General features: G+C 35.9%; 1 protein-coding gene across 2 annotated transcripts in view; it reads left to right on the forward strand.

Moving 5' to 3' along the window:
- The window catches only part of VMP1 (vacuole membrane protein 1), a 128515-nt gene that overhangs the window by 14863 nt on the left and 89163 nt on the right, over nucleotides 1–24489 (forward strand). For both annotated transcript variants that reach the window (XM_068531589.1, XM_068531590.1), the window contains exons 2-5: nucleotides 12238–12339; nucleotides 14245–14380; nucleotides 15779–15869; nucleotides 17080–17190. In XM_068531589.1, the coding sequence (XP_068387690.1) occupies nucleotides 12264–12339; nucleotides 14245–14380; nucleotides 15779–15869; nucleotides 17080–17190 (414 nt within the window). In that variant the 5' untranslated portion in view covers nucleotides 12238–12263. The remainder of the gene's footprint in view (nucleotides 1–12237; nucleotides 12340–14244; nucleotides 14381–15778; nucleotides 15870–17079; nucleotides 17191–24489) is intronic.

The following is a 24489-nucleotide window of genomic DNA, read 5'->3' on the forward strand; positions in this document are numbered from 1 at the left end:
TACATTGATGAAAAATAATTTATTTTTGTTATCCAACATAAACTAAGATTTTTCTGTGGATGCTTCTGTAGAAATCAGTTGTGCAGTCTCTTCTGTAGTATAGAAATATGGAAAACAAGTGTCTGTAAGTGAATACTTGGGTAGTATTGACTATGATTATTTTGGAAAATTGAGACATTCATGGAAAGGGTGTGGAGAAGCTAACATTAAGTGCCTGCTATGTGCCAGACTCTGTGCAGGACAATTATATATAATTGTTTTTTGAAGTAGAGAAAATAAATAGCCGAGAGTCCCCCAAAGCAACACAAAAGACATTTAAGGATGGCATGAAAATAGGAATGGGGATATTTTACAAATAAACTCAAATGCAGAGGCTTAAATTACTTACCCAAGGCTATGCAACTAGTAAGTGATGTTGGTAGGATTCTTTTAGCTCCAGAGAAGTGAAACTACTTTCAGGTGGGAAGGTGAACAGAATTAGAATAGCATGGATGCATTCAGTCTTGGAGTGTGGAGTACAGGTGAAATGCTGCTTGCCCTGATTTGGCCCTCAAATAGACATATTGGCAGCTTTGGGGCACCGAATTTATGATCTCATTTCTGGATACTGGAAGTCCAAAATTGAGGTGCTAGCTCTCTTCCTGGCTTGTACATGGCTGCCTTCTTGTTGTGTCCTCACATGGCCTTTCCTTTGTGTGCATGCAGAGAGAGTGTCTCTTTTCTCCTCTTATAAGGACACCAGTTCTATCTGACTAGGGCCCCACCCTTAGAACCTCATTTAACCTTAATTACCTGCTTAAAGGCCCCAACAATAAATACAGTCACATTGGGGATTAGGGCTTCAGCATATGAATGGGGGAGGGGTACAATTCAGCCCATAACTAGCATATTCTCTCCTTACAGAGTAATTGTGGCATAAGAAATCTATATTTGGTCTTTGTCCCAGTTCCTGGCACAAAGCTCCTAAATCCTTTGTAGTTTTCCAGAGTAATGTGAGTGATAAGAACATCTTCTTTTCTAATGAGGCAACTTTTGTCGGGCCCCTAGTTACCTCCAGGATGGGGACTAGTCACCAAAAAAACCAAAGCGTGATTAGAGGGTTGGAACTTTCAGCCTCAACCCCCAACCTCTGTGTAGGGGAGTGGGGCTAGAAATTGGCAAAAGTTTTTCAAAAATTGTTTTTTATTTTTATTTATTTATTTTAAATTTTATTTATTTTATTTTATTATATTTTTTGCAACTCTGGATACTTTATTGTATCAAAGAGGAAATTGAAAACAGTTACATATTATCTAGGAAGTAACATAATGAGATCAATGTATATTCATGTCTATGGGAGGTGGCCAAAGCCAGATTTATGAGAAAACATCTTGAATAACTTAAAAAGAATAAAAATTAAATACTTTACTTAAGAATATTAAAAGGAAACAATGAAATAAACCTATGGAAAACAGACTTAATAAAGTTAACACTGATATTAACATATTAAAAGGGAAAAAATAGTCAGAAATTATAAGAGCTGGTTCTTTGGAAGGGAAAACCAAAAGGGTAGACTAAACTATGCTAGCTGAATAAAGGAAAAAAGGGATGATACAGAAATACAAAATTCGGAATGAGAAAAGTAAATAATCGCAGATATACCTTTGGGTTATCTCCATTTTCAAAATAAATTTGAAAGCCAAAACAAAGTTGCCAGAGAGCTACTCCTTTAAAAATTGCTCCAGGCCCGCATTATTTCATGGGTAAATTTTTTCCCACTTTCAAGAGGATCTGCTATTAAAGTTGTTCTAGTTCACACAGAAAGTTTTCCAGTTCTCTTTATGAAGCCACGATAACACTGATAAAATCTAGCAAAGATAGCACTAAAAACAGTCACTTTTGAATATTGATGTAAATATAAATTACTATCAGAGTCCAACATTACATTAAAAGTATAAAAAATGACACTGATTTTGTAGAAATGTAGTCAATATTGGGAAATCTGTTAGTAAACAGTAAAGGAATTAAAAAGACACCTCTAATAAAATTCGACATCCATTCTTTTTTTTCTTTTTAACATTATTTTTTTATTCAAACAGAAAGTCACAAAAATTATAATCATCCTCATCAGTTCACTCAATCCCATGTAATTAATTTTTTTTTTCATCTTGATCTTTTGTTAGCACTTTTATGAATTCATCAGTTTTCCATTGGAGTTCTGAAAACACTTATTCATTCAGTTCAGCAGTATAGTCAGTTACCAGAAACCTGTACTTGTCAGAGTCTTTTCCATGAATTCCTTGAAGATGAAACCCTTTTATAGGAACATTTTTGCAAAAGCATCAGAGTACACCCAGAACTGTCTGTAAATGACAAAAGACTTAAAAATGACCACGGTTAAAGATTAGATGAAAGTTCATAATAATGCAATTGACAAGGAAATTTAGTTATTTCTGAGATATACTTTTTAAAGTAATAATTAGAATTATGACTTATAACATTATACCAGAACATATAAGAATTTTAGGAATTTCATGTAATGTCTGAAACATTTATATTAACATATTTCCATACAAATAACCCAAAGAAAGTTTAGTATTAGTTTTTTGTTTGTTTTTTTTTTAATTTTTAAATTTTATTTTATTTATTTTTTTATACAGCAGGTTCTTATTAGTCATCAATTTTATACACATCAGTGTATACATGTCAATCCCAATCGCCCAGTTCAGCACACCACCATCCCCACCCCACCGCGGTTTTCCCCCTTGGTGTCCATACGTTTGTTCTCTACATCTGTGTCTCAACTTCTGCCCTGCAAACCGGTTCATCTGTACCATTTTTCTAGGTTCCACATACATGTGTTAATATACAATATATCTTTTTCTCTTTCTGACTTACTTCACTCTGTATGACAGTCTCTAGATCCATCCACGTCTCAACAAATGACTCAATTTCGTTCCTTTTTATGGCTGAGTAATATTCCATTTTATATATGTACCACAACTTCTTTATCCATTTGTCTGTCGATGGGCATTTAGGTTGCTTCCATGACCTGGCTATTGTAAATAGTGCTGCAGTGAACATTGGGGTGCATGTGTCTTTTTGAATTATGGTTTTCTCTGGGTATATGCCCAGTAGTGGGATTGCTGGATCATATGGTAATTCTATTTTTAGTTTTTTAAGGAACCTCCATACTGTTCTCCATAGTGGCTGTATCAATTTACATTCCCACCAACAGTGCAAGAGGGTTCCCTTTTCTCCACACCCTCTCCAGCATTTGTTGTTTGTAGATTTTCTCATGATTCCCATTCTAACTGGTGAGGTGATACCTCATTATAGTTTTGATTTACATTTCTCTAGTAATTAGTGATATTGAGCAACTTTTCATGTGCTTCTTGGCTATCTGTATGTCTTCTTTGGAGAAATGTCTATTTAGGTCTTCTGCCCATTTTTTGATTGGGTTGCTGTTTCTTTAATATTGAGCTGCATGAGCTGTTTATATGTTTTGGAGATTAATCCTTTGTCCGTTGATTGTTTGCAAATATTTCCTCCCATTCTGAGGGTTGTCTTTTCGTCTTGTTTATGGTTTCCTTTGCTGTGCAAAAGCTTTGAAGTTTCATTAGGTCCCATTTGTTTATTTTTGTTTTTATTTTCATTACTCTAGGAGGTGGATCAAAAAAGATCTTGCTGTAATTTATGTCAGAGAGTGTTCTTCCTATGTTTTCCTCTAAGAGTTTTATAGTGTCCGGTCCTACATTTAGGTCTCAAATCCATTTTGAGTTTATTTTTGTGTATGGTGTTAGGGAGTGTTCTAATTTCATTCTTTTACATGTAGCTGTCCAGTTTTCCCAGCACCACTTATTGAAGAGACTGTCTTTTCTCCATTGTATATCTTTGCCTCCTTTGTCATAGATTAGTTGACCATAGGTGCGTGGGTTTATCTCTGGGCTTTCTATCCTGTTCCATTGATCTATGTTGCTGTTTTTGTGCCAGTACCATATTGTCTTGATTACCGTAGCTTGGTAGTATAGTCTGAAGTCAGGGAGTCTGATTTCTCCAGCTCTGCTTTTTCCCTCAAGACTGCTTTGGCTATTCGGGGTCTTTTATGTCTCCATACAAATTTTAAGATGATTTGTTCTAGTTCTGTAGAAAATGCCATTGGTAATTTGATAGGGATTGCATTGAATCTGTAGATTGCTTTGGGTAGTAGAGTCATTTTCACAATGTTGATTCTTCCAATCCAGGAACATGGTATATCTCTCCATCTGTTGGTATCATCTTTAATTTCTTTCATCAGTGTCTTATAGTTTTCTGCATACAGGTCTTTTGTCTCCCTAGGTAGGTTTATTCCTAGGTATTTTATTCTTTTTGTTGCAATGGTAAATGGGAGTGTTTCCTTAATTTCTCTTTCAGATTTTTCATCATTAGTGTATAGGAATGCAAGAGATTTCTGTGCATTAATTTTGTATCCTGCAACTTTACCAAATTCATTGATTAGCTCTAGTAGTTTTCTGATGGCATTCTTAGGATTCTCTATGTATAGTATCATGTCATCTGCCAACAGTGACAGTTTTACTTCTTCTTTTCCAAATTGTATTCCTTTTATTTCTTTTTCTTCTCTGATTGCCGTGGCTAGGACTACCAAAACTATGTTGAATGATAGTGGTGAGAGTGGATATCCTTGTCTCGTTCCTGATCTTAGAGGAAATGCTTTCAGTTTTTCACCATTGAGAATGATGTTTGCTGTGGGTTTGTCGTATATGGCCTTTATTATGTTGAGGTAGTTTCCCTCTATGCCCACTTTCTGGAGAGGTTTTATCATAAATGGGTGTTGAATTTTGTCAAAAGCTTTTTCTGCATCTATTGAGATGATTATATGGGTTTTTAAAAAATATTTATTTATTTATTTTTGGCTGTGTTGGGTCTTCGTTGCTGTGCGAGGGCTTTCTCTAGTTGCGGCGAGTGGGGGCCACTCTTCATCGTGGTGCACAGGCCTCTCACTGTCGCGGCCTCCCTTTGTTGCGGAGCACAGGCTCCAGACGCGCAGGCTCAGTAGTTGTGGCTCACGGGCCTAATTGCTCCGCGGCATGTGAGATCTTCCCAGACCAGGGCTCGAACCCGTGTCCCCTGCACTGGCAGGCAGATTCTCAACCACTGCGCCACCAGGGAAGCCCCCATGATTATATGGTTTTTATTCTTAAGTTTGTTAATATGGTGTATCACATTGATTGATTTGCGTATTTTGAAGAATCCTTTCATCCCTGGGATAAATTCCGCTTGATCATGGTGTATGAATGATCCTTTCAATGTGTTGTTGGATTCTGTTTGCTAGTATTTTGTTGAGGATTTTTGCATCTATATTCGTCCATGATATTGGTCTGTAATTTTCTTTTTTTTGTAGTATCTTTGTCTGGTTTTGGTATTGGGGTGATGGTGGCCTCATAGAATGAGTTTGGGAGTGTTCCTTCCTCTGCAATTTTTTGGAAGAGTTTGAGAAGGATGGGTGTTAGCTCTTCTCTAAATGTTTGATAGAATTCACCTGTGAAGCCATCTGGTCCTGGACTTTCATTTGTTGGAAGATTTTTAATCACAGTTTCAATTTCATTACTTGTGATTAGTCTGTTCATATTTTCTGTTTCTTCCTGGTTCAGTCTTGGGAGGCTATACCTTTCTAAGAATTTGTCCATTTCTTCCAGATTGTCCACTTTATTGGCATAGAGTTGCTTGTAGTCGTCTCTTAGGATGCTTTGTATTTCTGCGGTGTCTGGGGTAACTTCTCCTTTTTCATTTCTTATTTTGTTGATTTGAGTCCTCTCCCTCTTTTTCTTGATGAGTCTGGCTAATGGTTTATCAATTTTGTTTATCTTCTCAAAGAACCAGCTTTTACTTTTATTGATCTTTGGTATTGATTTCTTTGTTTGTATTTCATTTATTTCTGCTCTGATCTTTATGATTTCTTTCCTTCTGCTAACTTTGGGTTTTGTTTGTTCTTCTTTCTCTAGTTTCTTTAGGTGTAAGGTTAGATTGTTTATTTGAGATTTTTCTTGTTTCTTGAGGTAGGCTTGTATAGCTATAAACTTCCCTCTTAGTATTGCTTTTGCTGCATCCCATAGGTTTTGGATCGTCATGTTTTCATTGTCATTTGTCTCTAGGTATTTTTTGGTTTCCTCTTTGATTTCTTCAGTGATCTCTTAGTTATTTAGTAACGTATTGTTTAGCCTCCATATGTTTGTGTTTTTTACGTTTTTTTCCCTGTAATTGATTTCTAATCTCATAACGTTGTGGTCAGAAAAGATGCTTGATATGATTTCAATTTTCTTAAATTTACTGAGGCTTGATTTGTGACCCAAGATGTGATCTATCCTGGAGAATGTTCCGTGCTCACTTGAGAAGAAAGTGTAATCTGCTGTCTTTGGATGGAATGTCCTATAAATATCAATTAAATCTATCTGGTCTGTTGTGTCATTTAAAGCTTCTGTTTCCTTATTTATTTTCATTTTGGATGATCTGTCCATTGGTGTAAGTGAGGTGTTAAAGTCCCCCACTATTATTGTGTTGCTGTCAATTTCCTCTTTTATAGCTGTTAGCAGTTGCCTTATGTATTGAGGTGCTCCTATGTTTGGTGCATATATACTTATAATTGTTATATCTTCTTCTTGGATTCATCCTTTGATCATTATGTAGTGTCCTTCCTTGTCTCTTGTAACATTCTTTATTTTAAAGTCTATTTTATCTGATATGAGTATAGCTACTCCAGCTTTCTTTTGATTTCCATTTGCATGGAATATCTTTTTCCATCCCCTCACTTTCAGTCTGTATGTGTCCCTAGGTCTAAAGTGGGTCTCTTGTAGACAGCATATATATGGGTCTTGTTTTTGTATCCATTCAGCAAGCCTGTGTCTTTCGGTTGGAGCATTTAATCCATTCACGTTTAAGGTAATTATCGATATGTATGTTCCTATGACCATTTTCTTAATTGTTTTGGGTTTGTTTTTGTAGGTCCTTTTCTTCTCTTCTGTTTCCCACTTAGAGAAGTTCTTTTAGCATTTGTTGTAGAGCTGGTTTGGTGGTGCTGAATTCTGTTAGCTTTTGCTTGTCTGTAAAGCTTTTGATTTCTCCATCGAATCTGAATGAGATCCTTGCCGGGTAGAGTAATCTTGATTGTAGATTCTTCCCTTTCATCACTTTAAGTATATCATGCCACTCCCTTCTGGCTTGTAGAGTTTCTGCTGAGAAATCAGCTGTTAACCTTATGGGAATTCCCTTGTATGTTATTTGTCGTTTTTCCCTTGCTGCTTTCAATAATTTTTCTTTGTCTTTAATTTTTGCCAATTTGATTACTATGTGTCTCAGCGTGTTTCTCCTTGGGTTTATCCTGTATGGGACTCACTGTACTACCTGGACTTGGGTGGGTGGCTATTTCCTTTCCCATGTTAGGGAAGTTTTCGACTATAATCTCTTCAAATATTTTCTCTGGTCCTTTCTCTCTCTCTTCTTCTTCTAGGACCCCTATAATGCAAATGTTGTTGCGTTTAATGTCGTCCCAGAGGTCTCTTAGGCTGTTTTCATTTCTTTTCATTCTTTTTTCTTTATTCTGTTCTGCAGCAGTAAATTCCACCATTCTGTCTTCCAGGTCACTTATCTGTTCTTCTGCCTCAGTTATTCTGCTATTGATTCCTTCTAGTGTAGTTTTCATTTCAGTTATTGTATTGTTCATCTCTGTTTGTTTGTTCTTTAATTCTTCTAGGTCTTTGTTAAACATTTCTTGCATCTTCTTGATCTTTGCCTCCATTCTTTTTTTTTTTTAAGAGTTATTATTATCTGCTATTTTTTTAAAAATTTATTTATTTAATTTTGGCTGTGTTGGGTCTTCGCTTCTGTGTGAGGGCCCTCTCTAGCTGCGTCAAGCGGAGGCCACTCCTCATCGCGGTGCGCGGGCCTCTCACTATCGCGACCTCTCTTGTTGCGGAGCACAGGCTCCAGACACGCAGGACCAGCAGTTGTGGCTCACCGGCCTAGCTGCTCCGCGGCACGCAGGATCCTCCCAGACCAGGGCTCGAACCCGCATCCCCTGCATTGGCAGGCAGACCCTCAACCACTGCGCCACCAGGGAAGCCCGCCTCCATTCTTTTTCCGAGGTCCTGGATCATCTTCACTATCATTATTCTGAATTCTTTTTCTGGAAGGTTGCCTATCTCCACTTCATTTAGTTGTTTTTCTGGGGGTTTATCTTGTTCCTTCATCTGGTACATAGCCCTCTGCCTTTTCTTCTTGTCCATCTTTCTGTGAATGTGGTTTTTGTTCCACAGGCTGCAGAATTGTAGTTCTTCTTGCTTCTGCTGTCTGCTCTCTGGTGGATGAGGCTATCTAAGAGGCTTGTGGAAGTTTCCTGATGGGAGGGACTGGTGGTGGGTAGAGCTGACTGTTGCTCTGGTGGGCTGAGCTCAGTAAAACTTTAATCCGATTGACTGTTGATGGGTGGGGCTGGGTTCCCTCCCTGTTGGTTGTTTGGCCTGAGGCAACCCAACACTGGAGCCTACTTGGGCTCTTTGGTGGGGCTAATGGCAGACTCTGGGAGGGCTCTCGCCAAGGAGTACTTCCCAGAACTTCTGCTGCCAGTGTCCTTGTCCCCACGGTGAACCACAGCCACCCCCCGCCTCTGCAGGAGACCCTCCAACACTAGCAGGTAGGTCTGGTTCAGTCTCCCCTGGGGTCACTGCTCCTTCCCCTGGGTCCCGATGCACACAGTACTTTGTGTGTGCCCTCCAAGAGTGGGGTCTCTGTTTCCCCCAGTCCTGTCGAAGTCCTGCAATCAATTCCCACTAGGCTTCAAAGTCTGATTCTCTAGGAATTCCTCCTCCTGTTGCCGGACCCCCAGGTTGGGAAGCCTGACGTGGGGCTCAGAACCTTCACTCCAGTGGGTGGACTTCTGTGGTATACGTGTTCTCCAGTCTGTGAGTCACCCACCCAGCAGTTATGTGATTTGATTTTACTGTGATTGTGCCCTTCCTACTGTCTCATTGTGGCTTCTCCTTTGTCTTTGGATGTGGGGTATCTTTTTTGGTGAGTTCTAGTGTCTTCCTGTCGATGATTGTCCAGCAGCTAGTTGTGATTTTGGTGTTCTTGCAAGAGGGAGTGAGAGCACGTCCTTCTACTCCACCATCTTGGTTCCTCCTCTATTTTATTTTTATTTTTATTTTTATTTTTGGCTGTGTTGGGACTTCGTTGCTACGTGCAGGCTTTCTCTAGTTGCAGTGAGCGGGGGCTACTCTTTGTTGCGGTGCTCGGGCTTCTCATTGTGGTGGCTTCTCTTGTTGCAGAGCACAGGCTCTAGGCGCATGGGCTTCAGTAGTTGTGGCACATGGGCTCAGTAGTTGTGGCTCATGGGCTCTAGAGTGCAGGCTCAGTAGTTGTGGCTCATGGGCTTTGTTGCTCCACGGCATGTGGGATCTTCCCCGACCAGGGATCGAACCCGTGTCCCCTGCATTGGCAGGCAGATTCTTAACCACTGCAGGGAAGCCCCCCAAAATTGTTTTTTAAACTGTGAATTTATTTTGTTTGTAAAGAAGTAGACGGATTAAAAGAAAATAACTTAGTCTCCTATGCTATTTCTCACAAAACAAAATTCCAGACTATGTTTTTTTCTGGAGAATTTTTTGAGTAGGAAATGTCTGTAGACTGTTTTCTTTTTTAGCATATTGTGTAAGAACACATTATTTGCTCAAATAAAAATTCCTGTTGAAATGTCTTTAAAAACATCTTTGAATAATTGCATAATACCACTGTTATTAAGTAAGAACTTAAATGGACCCAAGTTGTTTTGGACAAAACTCTTTCTGTCTCTTAAAGATGATACTATGGGAAGGAGTAAAACTGGGGAAATGAGCTCAATTATCAGTGTTTTGCAGGGGAAAGGTTTTAGAGTGTTTTCTTCATAACACATAAGTTCTTTTGTGCCTTCTTATATCTTTTCATCACAAATTAATTAAATGTTATTTATTGTGATGTAGGTGAAGGGCTGTTCATTTCTAAAATGAATTGCCTATAGAATTTGGCTGAATATGAGTTCGCACAGTTTTAAGTATTTACAGAACTTAAGTATGGCTTCAAGTTGAATGATTGGAAGATGGAAAATCTTTAACTCCTTTATTATATGGTCCATTTCAAATATGTTCTATTAATTTTATTAATAAAACCAGAAAGCATGATTTGTGGAATAGATTTACATTTTGTGAACTTATTGTGGTGATGCTTTGATCTTATAGATTTTCACAATTTATCTTCGTCTTTCTTTTTTTGTAATTGCTTGTCTTTTGAAAACATCTTCACAGAACTCTGACTTAAATTTGCAGAATCAAATTTCAGCGTCTAGTACTACTCTGAATGTATTGCCCTCTGAGCTCCCATACTTTTTCCTGTACTTTCTTTCTCCTTATCATCATTATAAACCAGTATATATTGAGTTCATATAAAAGGTGGGACAATATACTAGTATTTTATGTACATTACGTTATTTAATCCTCAGAGTAACCCTTTGTGTGTCATGTTATCTCTATTTTACAAATGAAAGAAACTGATATTTAGAGAGATTTAGAAACTTCCCAAAGCTCAAAATATATACTTGTGAAGTTTGGGTTTGAATCCAATTCTAAAACCTGTTTTCTTCCCACTAAGTTATTTGCTGTATATCTGTTTCATTGTTTTATATTATAATTGAAGTCTTGTGCTCATCTGGCTTCCCTACCAGATTATGACCTGCTGGAGGAGAAAGATCTTGTCTTATTCACATTTATATCTTCAGTGCCCATTACTGACCCCAGAACTTTTATAATGAGTGTTGAATGAAAGACACTGACATCATTGATATGGTAGCAGTGAGGCATGTGCTATGAAGTAGTTTCTCTAGTATAGACAGTTTCTAGGTTTACTGTGTCAGATACCTCCTACCCTTTCCATGTATTGCCATTTATAGTTATACACACCCTTGCATGCCCAAACACACACTCTTTCATCCTCATTAATCCTGTGAAAGTGAGAATTTTTGTCCTCCTTTTGTAGATCCAGAGAATCAAGATCTAGAAAAAATGAGACTTGCTTAAGGTCACACAACTAGTTAGTGGCAAATCTGGTATGCAAATCCAGATTTTAGACTTATAATCATCTGCTCCAGGCTGTCCATCTGTGCTAATGGAAACCTATACTTTATTTCCTAATATGTTTGTTTATTGAGAAATGAAGGCAACAAAACAAAGGTGTCCACAAATGGATTGTGTCTAAAAGAAGAGACCTTCTGTTGGAGTGATGAATGTATGCTCTTTGTTCTCTCTTTATAGTCTTTCACTTATTTTCCTTTATGAGGCCTAAATTATGGTTAGAATTTTAGTCAAGGGATAAAATAGCTCCAGCTAACAAACCATAGGAAGATTGAAACCATGACCATGTCATATTCTAATCAGCTGAGTATAAGAGTAGCAGGACTCATGGCACATGCAGAGGACTCAGCATTGAGACTTTGAAGTGATATGCTTTTTGAGTAGAAAGATTTACTTTACCAGCACCTGAAAGAATGATACCTGCACAGGTAATCTGGTGTTTTCGTGTAGAATAATTATGTCAGTACAATTTATATGTTGTAATACAGGGGTTTAAATTAAAAATTTATACCTATACCTGTAGTATGAATCATGCTATAAAGAGTACATTTCACTTATCTTAAACTTTTTAAATTTTCACCTTCTGTGCCCATATCATTTTTTTTTTCAGTAGAATTGTTTCCTAAATAAAATTGATCTTGGATCTGTGTGGCAACATTTTTGACATGTTTGATAATATAATCGTTTTTTTAAAGTAATGCTAAAAGGACTGCAAGATTGGTAAAATTTGTGTAGATAGTATGTATGATATTCAATTTTGAATTAGAAAGACTTTAGACCTTATAGGTTATCAGTACTTGAAGATGCTAGTATTTTATATCCTTCTGTGGACAAATTGCCTCCAAATTTTAATCTGGAAAATCACTGGGATAACTGTTTGGAAAAGGATTACAACAACATGGCTTTTATATTTTTAATACTTCTACTACAGTTTCTATACAAATTATTAAATCTTGATTATAAAAGAGAAAATTAAGGTATAAACACATTATTGAGATGGCACGTGGGGATTACTCCCATGTTGTTTCTGTATTCAGTTTCATTCAGCCACAGATGCAAAGCAGAAGTATGTAACATATCACTGGATTTTATTTTGTTTTATTAGCTCCTCAAGAGTTATTGATCTATGAAATGGCAGAGAATGGAAAAAATTGTGACCAGAGACGTGTAGCAATGAACAAGGAACAATATAATGGAAACTTCACAGGTGAAGTATGGTGGTTTGGAGGGAGAAGATCTACGGGTTTAAATGATATCTTTTTCATTGGAATAAAATAGAAATATATTATATCTAATATTTATTATCTTTTGTTAACAAAATAATATCTTATATAATAATATAGGATACATAAAATTCTTATAAATCTAGTAAAAGATTGATTATCTTTTGTTTCATCTTCATAGTAAATTAAATTACGGGTATATAAGGGCCTATGAGGTGATTTTTCACAGTGATAGCAGAAGCAGCCTGGCCGTAGTCACATCAGCAGTGTTCTAGGTACAAGATTATTATTTTTTAATCTTGTGGTGTGGTAAATATTTATTTGGCTTTGTTTGGCACTCAGTTTTATCATGCTATTTTGTAACTTTAGAAGTAGATTATAAATTTACTTATTATGCTAATCCTAATTTTATAATTATCCAAAAAGTCAGAATGTGATTATTGTGGATTTATTTTTAAATTTTAGTTTGAAACAAATAAATTTATATTTTAACCAAACTAGGAATTTGTGGTAAATTTCACTATATTTGACTCTTATTCACACATTTACCCTGAAAATTACAGCTATTACTTATATAGATGATTTAAGTAGGAACTTTCCTTTTTGTGTTTAAAAGAAAATGAAAGGTTTTCCTTTTCTGTTAATTATAATGGTTTTCTTTTTAACTTCTAAATCGTTTGGCATCTCAAACACATTGCAAATAATACTTCAGCATGGTAATATTATATCATAGAAATTTTCTTCTATTAGAAGAATTGCAAGCTATCTGAAGTAGTAGTTTCCATTTGTTTGTTTTGATCACTGCATTGCCTTGCAGAACGTATTTTGCAGCACTTACTGACTTTTGGGTTACTTTGGTTGTCAATAAATTTTGCATCGTTTCACCAGGAGTTTCAGGATTCGGAAAAAGACATTGCATATATCATAGTCTCATCCCATTAGGAGCTTTTGCATGTTATTTTTTCTTTCCTTTCTTTCAACAAGCACATACGTTTATGTATTCTTCCACTACTGCCCACCCCTTTGGAATTTAAAATTAATGTTAGAATGACACACTTTCTATTCTGTACCATGGTGTGTGTTGTTTGGGGTTTTTTTACTTAATATTTCATAGAGATTGTACATGAAGAACTTATTCTTTGTTATGGCTGCTTAGTATTCCATTGTACAAATCTATCATATTTTAATAGCTCCTCTGTCCTCTGTTGGTAACATTTGTTTATAATCTTTTGCTAGAACCAATAACACTGTATTGAATAAACTCATACAAAAGTCATTTCTCCTTACAGCTAATCATTCTTAGAAATGGAATTATTAGGTGACAGGGTATATGCATTTATAATTTCGAGAGATGATGCTGAGAGAGTTACTATTATTACCAATAATAACTAACCTTAATTGCACATATACATACATGTATTAACTCATTTAATCTTTACAAGACACTGAAAAGTAAGTACTATTTTTATCTTCATTTTAGAGAAGAGAAAACTGAGGCATAGAAAGGTTAATTACCTTGCCCAAGATCACATGACTAGTAGATGGCAGTGCCAGGATTTGGAACCAAGTAGTTTGCCTTCACGTTTTGAGCTCTAAACCACTTTGTTCTATGATATGGTGCTAAATTGCCCTTCATAGAAAGTGGGCTAATTTAGCATTCCAGTAATGTATAAGAAAAGAAACTTGTGTCCTGACAATAAAATAATTCCAAAAATAATGGTAAGAGTAGAACAGCAGGACATAGCCTAGACTTGTCACAATGTGAACCAGATTGTTTGTTTTTTGAGGTTTATATACAGTCCTTCAAATGTGGGATGGGAAGGTAGGTGAATTTTGAAAGTGACTGGAAAAAGTGAACATCCTGTTTTAACTTCTACACTGTTTTTCAGATCCCTCTTCAGTGAATGAAAAGAAGAGGAGGGATCGGGAAGAAAGGCAGAATATTGTCCTGTGGAGACAGCCACTCGTTACCTTGCAGTATTTTTCTCTGGAAATCCTAGTAATCTTGAAGGAATGGACCTCAAGGTAAAGAGTCTTCCGTTTCCTTTTATATAAACTGTATTTACTAATTTTAGAAATCTTCAACAGTCTCCCTGCCACCTGCTCTATCAAAATGGATTAATTAAATTTAGAATGTTATAGGAACATACTTATTTTCCTTTTTATGTGTAGTTTGAAGAAAAATAGATTAGGGAAACTTGTTGCTATTTGTTCACTGGATTGTTACAGTTGACCATTGTCTCATGTTGAATCTTTTATGCAGAGGAGAGCAATGAACATGAGAAGTTTTTTCTTCTGGCTTTACCTTCGGGAGAAATCAGGCCTGTGTACATTAGATACACTGATTCTTTAGTAGGTCAAGGTTCAGGATACGTGGCACTACTGATAGTTTGAGCCAATAAAAAAGGACTCTGCCATGGAAATTGTGTTCTATCTTTAAATTTAGTACCTGTAAGCCCTGTTTCTGATATCATAAAGAGCAAGTTGAACTTTTACTTGCCTTAATCATTTTCTGGTTTACTTTTCCAAGTTATCTGTAATAATATCTTACCTTTTTATGTACTTACAGTTTATAAAGCATTTTGTAACACTTTTTAGTTCATTTGATCCTTATAGCAATTCCATGAAGAAGGTAAAATAAGTATATGATCATCATGATTTTAAAAACAAGAAACAGAATCAGATTGGTTGAGTGTCTTACTCAAAGTACAGTACTTAAGGGACTCTGATCCAAGTCCTCTGACTAAAGGCCAATGCCCTTTCCATTATATCATAATGCCTGTCCCAATTAGAAGTTGGGGTGTATATAAAAGATTAGTTTGGGGTATGGGAAAGGCTATGATGTAATTTCTTGTTCTTTTTTTTTTTTTTATAAAGTTGTTTATGTTTGTTTATTTATTTATTTATTTATTTATTTATTTATTTATGGCTGCATTGGGTCCTTGTTGATGCGCAGGCTTTCTTTAGTTGCAGCGAGCGGCAGCCACTCTTCACTGCCGTGCGCGGGCCTCTCATCGTGGTGGCTTCTCTTGTTGCGGAGCACGGGCTCTAGGCGCGGGGGCTTCAGTAGTTGTGGCGCACGGGCTTAGTTGCTCCACGGCATGTGGGATCCTTCTGAACCAGGGCTCGAACCCGTGTTCCCCGCACTGGCAGGCGGATTCTTAACCACTGCGCCACCAGGGAAGCCCCTACGATGGGGTTTCTAATAAGAAATTAGATTCTATACCCAAGTATCTGGTCTTGACCCCCTTCTGCACCCCAAGAGACCATAGTGTTTAAGAAAAAAAGAGCTCAATCCAGCAAGAACAACTTCTAAAGCTGAGCTAAGTAACCTAATTGCTTCAATAAGAAATGTTTTGAGAGTGATGAATCCTGAAAATGAGACTGTGACATATTTCATTTTTTTTTTAATTTGTTTTTAAGATTATGGCATCGTCAAAGCGTTGTGATGTCTTTTTTACTGCTGCTTGCTGTGCTTATAGCTACGTATTATGTTGAAGGAGCACATCAACAGGTAAGAGGTTCAGCACCTCTGTTTCTATTCTTGTACCTTCCCTAATCCCAAACAGTTTCAAAATGGAGCTTTTGTGGATTTCATTGATTTTTTTTTTTCTTTTTAATTTATCTCATAACTGGTATCTTAATGTCTTACTTTTAAGGCCAAATATTAAAAATATTCTTGTGGTAGTTCATGGCTGCTCAGCATTTATATTGGGTATATATCATTCCTTTTTACCTTTAAGGATTTAAATGTAACTTTCCTAACAGTGTTTAGTCAAAGCAGCATGAATCCTTTAATCACTACCAAAGTCTTCATATTTTTTATAACACACTCCTGTGATCCATCCAAGCTGATATACTCATCCTAGATTGAAGGTTAGGTTTTATATGTACAAAGTGGGGGGAAGTTCACTTGCCTGTCATCTGTACAGCATAAATGAAAGGAAAATAGGACATTTTGTTAATAACTTTTGATAAAATTGCAGAACGTTAATGTATTCTATTAGGAAATAGTTCTAAAATGGTATCATTTCATATTTTAGAGCAGTTTACCTCTAAATGCATCAAAATGCTGATAGTGATTATCTCTGAGGGGGTGGAGATTATGGGTAATTGTTTTTTACTTTACGCTTTTATGTATTTCTAGTTGTCTGTAATAAACATATATTGCCTGTAAAATTAGAAAACAACAAATGGCATTAAAAATGGGGAGGAGCAGCACTTTACCTCTAATCAGAGAAGTTTTTATACTTATAAATGCAGTAGTTGTGGCTCACGGGCTTAGTTGCTCCACGGCAAGTGGGATCGTCCCGGACCAGGGCTCGAACCTGTGTCCCCTGCATTGGCAGGCGGATTCTTAACCACTGCGCCATCAGGGAAGTCCCTATCATGCTTTCTTAAACAAAATTTTTATAACTTTTAAGTATCTTTAAATTTTTTATTCTCATAGTTATCAATAATTTGCATTTTTTGTATAAATGTCATTGTAATAATAGGACTTTTAGAATGTAGAAATGAGCTTTATTACAGTTACATGATTTTTTTTGCCATCTCTGTGACCACATATTAGAGGAATTTGGACTCTTCAAGGAGCTTTTAATCTTAATACTTTCTTCCTATTGGAAACTTAGTTGGTTTTTTTAATTTTTACTATAGTTGATAAATACCACATTTCTGCTTAAGAATTCTGATTTTGTTTTCACCTCATCCCTTTTGTTTTTCAGTATGTGCAACGTATAGAGAAACAGTTTCTTTTGTATGCCTACTGGATAGGCTTAGGAATTTTGTCTTCTGTTGGGCTTGGAACAGGGCTGCATACCTTTCTGCTTTATCTGGTAAGAATAATTTTAATAAGCAAGATTGAAAGAGATTATGTTTTAATTGGTGCTTTTACTTCAGAAGTTAAAATTCTAGGATTTTTACTTAATTACCTTTGTGTTTTATATGTATTCTAATTCTCAAGTCAGTGATTTGGAATTCTGTTTTGTTTTTCCTTTTGGGTTGAGAATTTAAAAAGAGAAGGGAGGAAGAACCCTTAGGCAAATGAGATTGTTTACTTATATTAATTCAGCCAGGAAATGTTTTTTCCTTCCAGATTTTGGAATAATGGTTCTCTTGCTTATGCAGTTGTCTTTGTAATAGTTGAAGTTATTTAATTGTACAGAATTCCATGTAAGACTTAGAATTAATTTGGTCAGTTATTTTCTCTGTTAATCTGCAAATGAGAAATGGTATCTTCCCTCACGTCCTCAAACACCATGTACATACTGGATAGTTATTTTGGTAATCTTATTGAGTGCAGTTAATGAAGTATTACATGCGTACAACTAATGCTTTCTTAAACTCTTTTAAATCAAAGTATAAAATGTACCCCTCCTAAAAAATATTTTTTTTTACTTAGTTGAAATGAGAGAGATACTCTTAAAAATATTCTTGTGGTAGTTCATGGCTGCTCAGCATTTATATTGGGTATGTGACACTGTAATGGAGAATGCATAACATTCTCCATTACAGTGCATAATAAATTTTGGCTTTGTCCAGAATGTCATATAGTTGGGATTATGCAGTATGTGTCTTTTTCTGCCTGGCTTCTTTCACTTAGCAATATGGTTTTAAAGTTCCTCTGTGTCTTCATGGCTTGATACCTCATTTCGTTTTATTGCTGAATAATATTCCATTTTCTGGATGTACCATCACAGTTTGTTTATCCATTCACTTATTGAAGGATATCATTGTTGTTTCCAAGTTACGGCAATTAGGAATAAAGATGCTGTAAACATTCATGTGCAAGTTTTGAGGGGCATATAAGAATTCACCTCATTTGGGTAAATACCTAGGGGCATGATTTGTGGATCGTGTATGTTAATTGGTGATATATAGGAAAGCAATTGACTTTTGTGTATTTGCCTTGTATTCCGTAACCTTGCTGTAATCACTTAATAGTTTCAGGACTTTGTTGTCGATTCTTTAGGATTTTCTATATAGGTAATCATGTTGTCTGCAAATACAGTTTTACTTCTTCTCAGTCTGTATACCCATTCATTTTTTTTTTTCCCCCTGTCATATTGCATTAGCTAGGTCTTCCAGTCTGATGTTGAATTGGAGTGGTGAGAGGGACATCCTCCCTTGTTCCCAACCTTAATGGGGAAGCCTTTAGCTTCTGCCACTCCAACCACTCTCTTGAAATATTAAAGGTTTATGCCACCTTTTGCCTTCATTCTGCTTAGTTTCTCTGCATATTCTTTTTTTTAGTAAATACTTCTTCCTCTCCATACTTCTTGCTACCTCCATGGAAGCGTGTGTCCTCAGAAGGATTAGCATTAACTGACCATTTTCAATTCTGATTAAGTATCATGTTAGCTGTAGGTTTTTGTAGATGTTCTTTATCAAGTTGATAAAGCTCTTCTATTCCTAGTTTGCTGCGAGTTGTGTTTGTTTTCGGGGTTTTTTTTTTTGAGAGTTTTTATCATGAATGAGTGTTGATTTTGTCAAAAGAACAGTTTTTTAGACAATAGTGATCAAAAATGGATAAAAGGCCAACATAGCAAACAAATTCAGTATGTAAAGGCTTGAAGAGCAATATGTTAATGTTAAAAAGAAATATAGATACCCAGCATATGCCATTTCCATTTGAGCAGATTATCTTTAGTTCTTAGATCTGTTAGTTCTTGGACACAGGATTCCTTCCAGGATTCCCTAGGTATAACAGGGAAAATGAAGGAAAACAAGCATTTGCAAAAAATAATTTTCAGGGAAGTCAAGCAAAAGGAAGATAAAAGATGTCACTGGTTTTTGTTTATTTTCAATCACCTGGTTGGGATGGAAGTCAGATTACAAGAAGTTAACTATAGCTACTACTACTACTACTACTGAAAATGGCAAACATTGTCATCATCATTGTCATCAGAGTAATATTAGTTGAGATCAGTTTTTTTTTTTTAATAAATGTATTTATTTTTGGCTGCGTTGGGTCTTCGTTGCTGTGCACGGGCTTTCTCTAGTTGCGGCGAGTGAGGGCTACTCTTTGTTGCGGTGAGCAGGCTTCTCATTGCAGTGGCTTCTCTTGTTGTGGAGCACGGGCTCTAGGTGTGCGGACTTTAGTAGCTGTGGGATGCGGGCTCAGTAGTTGTGGCTCGCGGGCCCTAGAGCACAGGTTCAATAGTTGTGGCACACGGGCTTAGTTGTTCCATGGCATGTGGGATCTTCCTGGACCAGGGATCGAACCTGTGTCCCCTGCATTGGCAGGCAGATTCTTAACCACTGCACCGCCAAGGACTTCCCAGTTTATTATTTTTTATCCATATTTGGTATTCATTTTTGTGGGGAGTTGTTGCATCCCCATCCTGTTGAACTCCAGCCATATGATTTGCTTTGACATGTGAGCATAAGTGATAGGTGTTGCTTCCTGGCAGATGCTTCAAGGTTTGTCATACTGTCTTTCACCTGGAGCCTGAGTCTCTGACTGTGATGAACAGATTCCCTTTGCTAGCCTCTGATGGATATGTAGAGTAAGGGAGAAATAAACTTTGTTGTCTTAAGCTACTGAGGTTTTTGGGCTGTTTGTTGTTATAACCTATCCTGACTGATAGACTAGCTAACATTTATTGAATGTTTTCCACATGCTAGGCTTTTTGCTCAGCACTTTTTATGAATTATCTCATGTAGTCCTCCCAAGAGCCACGGTAGTCAATAACCAATAGTGTAGCAAATGTATAGTAAAAAAATTTCATGAGTAAGTATAGACTGTGCATTTGTGAACTTTGGCAATTATGGAGAAAAATAGCCAGGAAACTGAAGGCAAAGCAGAATCAAATAAAGGTTTAAGAATTTGATCTCTGTTATTATTTAAGAAGCTATTCAAAATAATCTCTGGTTAGATTTTTAAAACGTAACATTTTCATGGTGATAGATGGTTGACACAGTTTTATCCTTATAGATCACCATTCCTGTTGTTTTATATTTGTCAAATGTGATTGTATCTGGAAAGTCCTAATTACACCTCCTTTCATTTATGAGCCCTTACATAATCACTTAGGGAGATGTGACGTTAACATTCTCATGTCATACATTTTTGTGCTGATGAAATAGGCACTCTTTCCATATACCCATATAACTCCTCAGTCAAGAAAGCAATTAACTATATTAGGAGAGAAGTCTGGTCAGAAAAATGATCCTTCTTTTGACAATAATTTACAGCAAAACAGGTGAAAAAGAAACTGAGTTTAACAAAGGGAAAAGATTTAATTCATTCTTGATCATGGTTCTCTTTACTGGAAATTATGGCTTTAAAGTGAAATAGGAAAATTTTTCCTGCATAGACAGACTTTCTCAATTACATTCTTCCCAGCATGGAAGTTAACCTCTTTTGGAAGTAATCATTTAGTTAATTTTAACTCATTGTGCAACTAAATGGTGATCTACAAATGTTACTATATTTCCTAAAATATTATATACCTATATATCTGCCTTTAAAAGGGAAAAGTTATCTTGACTTTTAAGTTTATCAATCAACAATTTCATTTATATTTTTAGATATAATTGAAAGGTTTTAACTTAATTCAGATGTCCTGAAAATTGTCATCACTTCTTTAAACATTAGATGTAAAAATAGTTGTTTGATTAAATTTAAAAATTAAATTTAGTGAAAATCAACAGGGAAAAATGACTACTATCAAATTTTGTAAATTGATTTGGGAACAGTAGAAATCTAGTAGTTTGCCAAGAACAGATATGTAGCCACAAAGGAAGAGTTAGATACTGTTTATGCAGGAATAGTGATTGCTAACCAGAGAGGAAGAGATGAAGGGAGAAGTGAATGGATTCCTTCTCAAGGCTGAAGGGGAGTTGGTTGGGCCTCTAGGTTAGTTGGTTTGTTCCATTAATTCTAACAGTCAACACATGGGCTTCAGGAGGTCTGTTAATTCCCTGAACACTATACTTGTTATGTGTCTTCGCAAATATGCATCTTTCTGGCAGAAAGGACCTATAGTATTAGATTCTCCAGATTCTGTAACCCATAAAATGTTAAGAACCACTCTTATAGGACTTTTTTTTCTAACGATGGCTATATTAGTTTGCCACTAGGTGGCATTGCTAATACAACCAATATACTATACTATATTTGCAGGTTCTATTCTGGATAAATATGAAACCCTCAAATAAATTAGAGGCCTATTCTATTATTTATCTGTATTTATGACTACATAATGCCAGTTAATGCATGTGAATGAAAATAAGTTTTCTTAATAGTTTTGCACATTCATTAATTAGTTTCACAATTATTAGACTTTCCATTGTGATATATATTTACATGCAGGACATACTCCCGTGGCATGCGTAGTTTCAGATGTAATGCCATAATTCTATCTTTTTCTTTAATATTTAAGAATATGCAATTGATGAAGGGTGATTTTGTTATGGGACTAAAATCTTTTATTCCTATGGGAGATACTTAATAGGGCATATTCAGAGCTGGATTTGAATGCATAGTCAAATATTACTAACTGTGATATTTGGGAAATATCTTAACTTTTTAAGCCTCAGTTTATTCAACTGTAAATGGAAAAGATAATAATAGTACCTATCTCATAAGGTTGTTTGGAGGATTAAATGAAATAAAACATGTACACTTTTCAGTTCAGTGGCTAGTATATATAAGGTGCTCAGTAAATGTTAAGCAACTATTATAATTATTATTGTCATTTTTCTTGCTCTGATTTTATTTTTAAAACAATCATTTTCAATTTTCATGCTTTAGCTACTATTCTTAAGAAACTATAAGCAAAATTTCCCACAATTGATTTTAATGTAGCAGAATGTAATACCATAGTTGAAAACCACAGATTATTGTTCCATTTTCAGTGACAATAGATTAGGCAGTTTGGATCAACTCGCTTGTGAAAGTATCTTAAAAAGGTTGATAAAAATTTAAAACATCTGTTTAAAGGCACCATAGAGATAAAAAGATAGCAAAGAATTACAAGGCCAACATCTAGATTAAAGGGGAAACCCAGAGAGGTGAAACCAGTCAAGTATATGGCCTAATAAACCCGCAGGCTTTGGATTGGAACCTGATGGGCCACACTTTAAATATAAGGATGAACTAGATACAAATCAGCCCATACAGGGACTGAAGCTCAGGCTAAATCTTAAGTCTGGAGGAAAATAAAATAATCGTAGGCGTCACATTATATTAAAAAAAAAAGTCTAGCACTCAATCAAAAGTAATCAGATATCTGAAGCAACATGATAATTTGGTCGAAACAAGAAATAAGAGAAACAGATCCATAGGGTATCTATTTAATGAAGTTATTAGATGTGTACTTTAATCCAAAATCAATGTGTTTCAAGGAAGTAAAAAACAAGTTTGAGTATTTTTGCAGAGATTGAAAACTACAGAAGAGAGCAAGTGGAAATTTTGAATTAAAAAAACATTATCTGAAATTAAGAACTCAATTAATGGACTTCAGTAGACAGCAGCTAAGACAGGACTAATAAACTGCAAAATCGGCCAGAGAAAAATATCCAGAACAAGAAAGGAGAGATTGAGAAAAAGACATACTATCTTCAGAGAAACTTCAGTAAGACTGATTTGCTGTCATTGATTTTTTTTTTTTTTCAGAGATGAAGGACAATTTATTATTTTTCACAGCAATAGCAGTAGCAAGTGCATCAGCTTTTTTTTCTTTAATTGGGGTATAGTTGCTTTGCAATGTTGTGTTAGTTTCTGCTGAACGGCAAAGTGAATCAGCTATATGTATACACATATCCCCTCTTTTTTGGATTTCCTTGCCATTTAGGTCACCACAGAACACTGAGTAGAGTAAAAGTCAGCTGACAGTGGAATATCTTTAAAGGGCTAAAAGAGAATAACTACCAACAGAAGATACTCAAAGTGTCCCCTCGACAGTATAAAATAAAGATACTGTCAGAAAAACAGAGCAGTTTGCCACCAGCAAACATGCTTTAAAGGAAATACTAAAAAGTGTTCTTTGAATGGAAGGAAAGTGATTCTAGATTGAAGCTCAGATTCAGGAATGAATAAAGATTAAGAAAAGGGTATATATATGGGTAAATTTAAATTAAGATTGACATTATGGGTTTTTTTTGTTTGTTTTGTCTTTCTATTTTTTTGACATTATGTTTTTTAAATGTATTTATTTTATTTATTTATTTTTGTCTGCGTTGGGTCTTCGTTGCTGCGTGCGGGCTTTCTCTAGTTGTGGTGAGCAGGAGCTTCTCATTGTGGTGGCTTCTCTTGTTGTGGAGCACGGACTCTAGGCGCACAGGCTTCGGTAGTTGTGGCTCGCGGGCTCTAGAACACAGGCTCAGTGGTTGCAGCGCATGGGCTAGTTGCTCCGCGGCATGTGGGATCTTCCCTGACCAGGGCTCGAACCCATGTCCCCTGCACTGGCAGGCGGATTCTTAACCACTGCGCCACCAGGGAAGCCCGACATTATGTTTTTAATGATAATGTAGTGATAATGTTTTGAGAGATTTAAAGTATTTAGAGGGAATTAAAATACATCATCTGCAAATCACATGTGGAGTAATTGAAATTAAATTATTCTAAAGTCTTTGCATTGCCCTAGAAAAGGTAAGATATTAATTTATATGACATTAATTAATAAAGATCTATATTATAATCTTTAGGGTAAGCAGTACAAGAATATGTAACTATCAAGCTAATAGGCACAAGTAAAAACCAAGTAATATTTAAAAAGCCAAGGCAAAAGAGGGAAAGAAAGCAGACAAAAGGAACGTAGAACAGGCAGGATAAGTAGTAAGCATTCAGTGGTATGTTTAAATCCAAATATATCAATAAATGGAATAAATGTTTCTTCCAGTTATCCAAATAAATATTTTAAAATATTCAGCTATTTGCTAAATCCAGCCTTCATACCTAAAATACACACAGAAAGAATACACAGAAAGATTAACGGTAAAGGATGGAAAAAGATGAGCCATTTGATGCCAACCAAGAAGAAGCTCATGTAGTTATATTGAAATCAAAGTAAAGTATGAGGCAGGAAGTGTTAATAGATAGAATGTGTTCGTTGGTAATAATAAAAGACTCAGTTCACCAGGAAGATATAACAGTTCTAAATTTGTATTTAATAATATATACTCAACTT

The sequence above is a fragment of the Eschrichtius robustus genome, chromosome 20 (assembly GCF_028021215.1).
Source record: "Eschrichtius robustus isolate mEscRob2 chromosome 20, mEscRob2.pri, whole genome shotgun sequence".
Classification (NCBI taxonomy): domain Eukaryota; kingdom Metazoa; phylum Chordata; class Mammalia; order Artiodactyla; family Eschrichtiidae; genus Eschrichtius; species Eschrichtius robustus.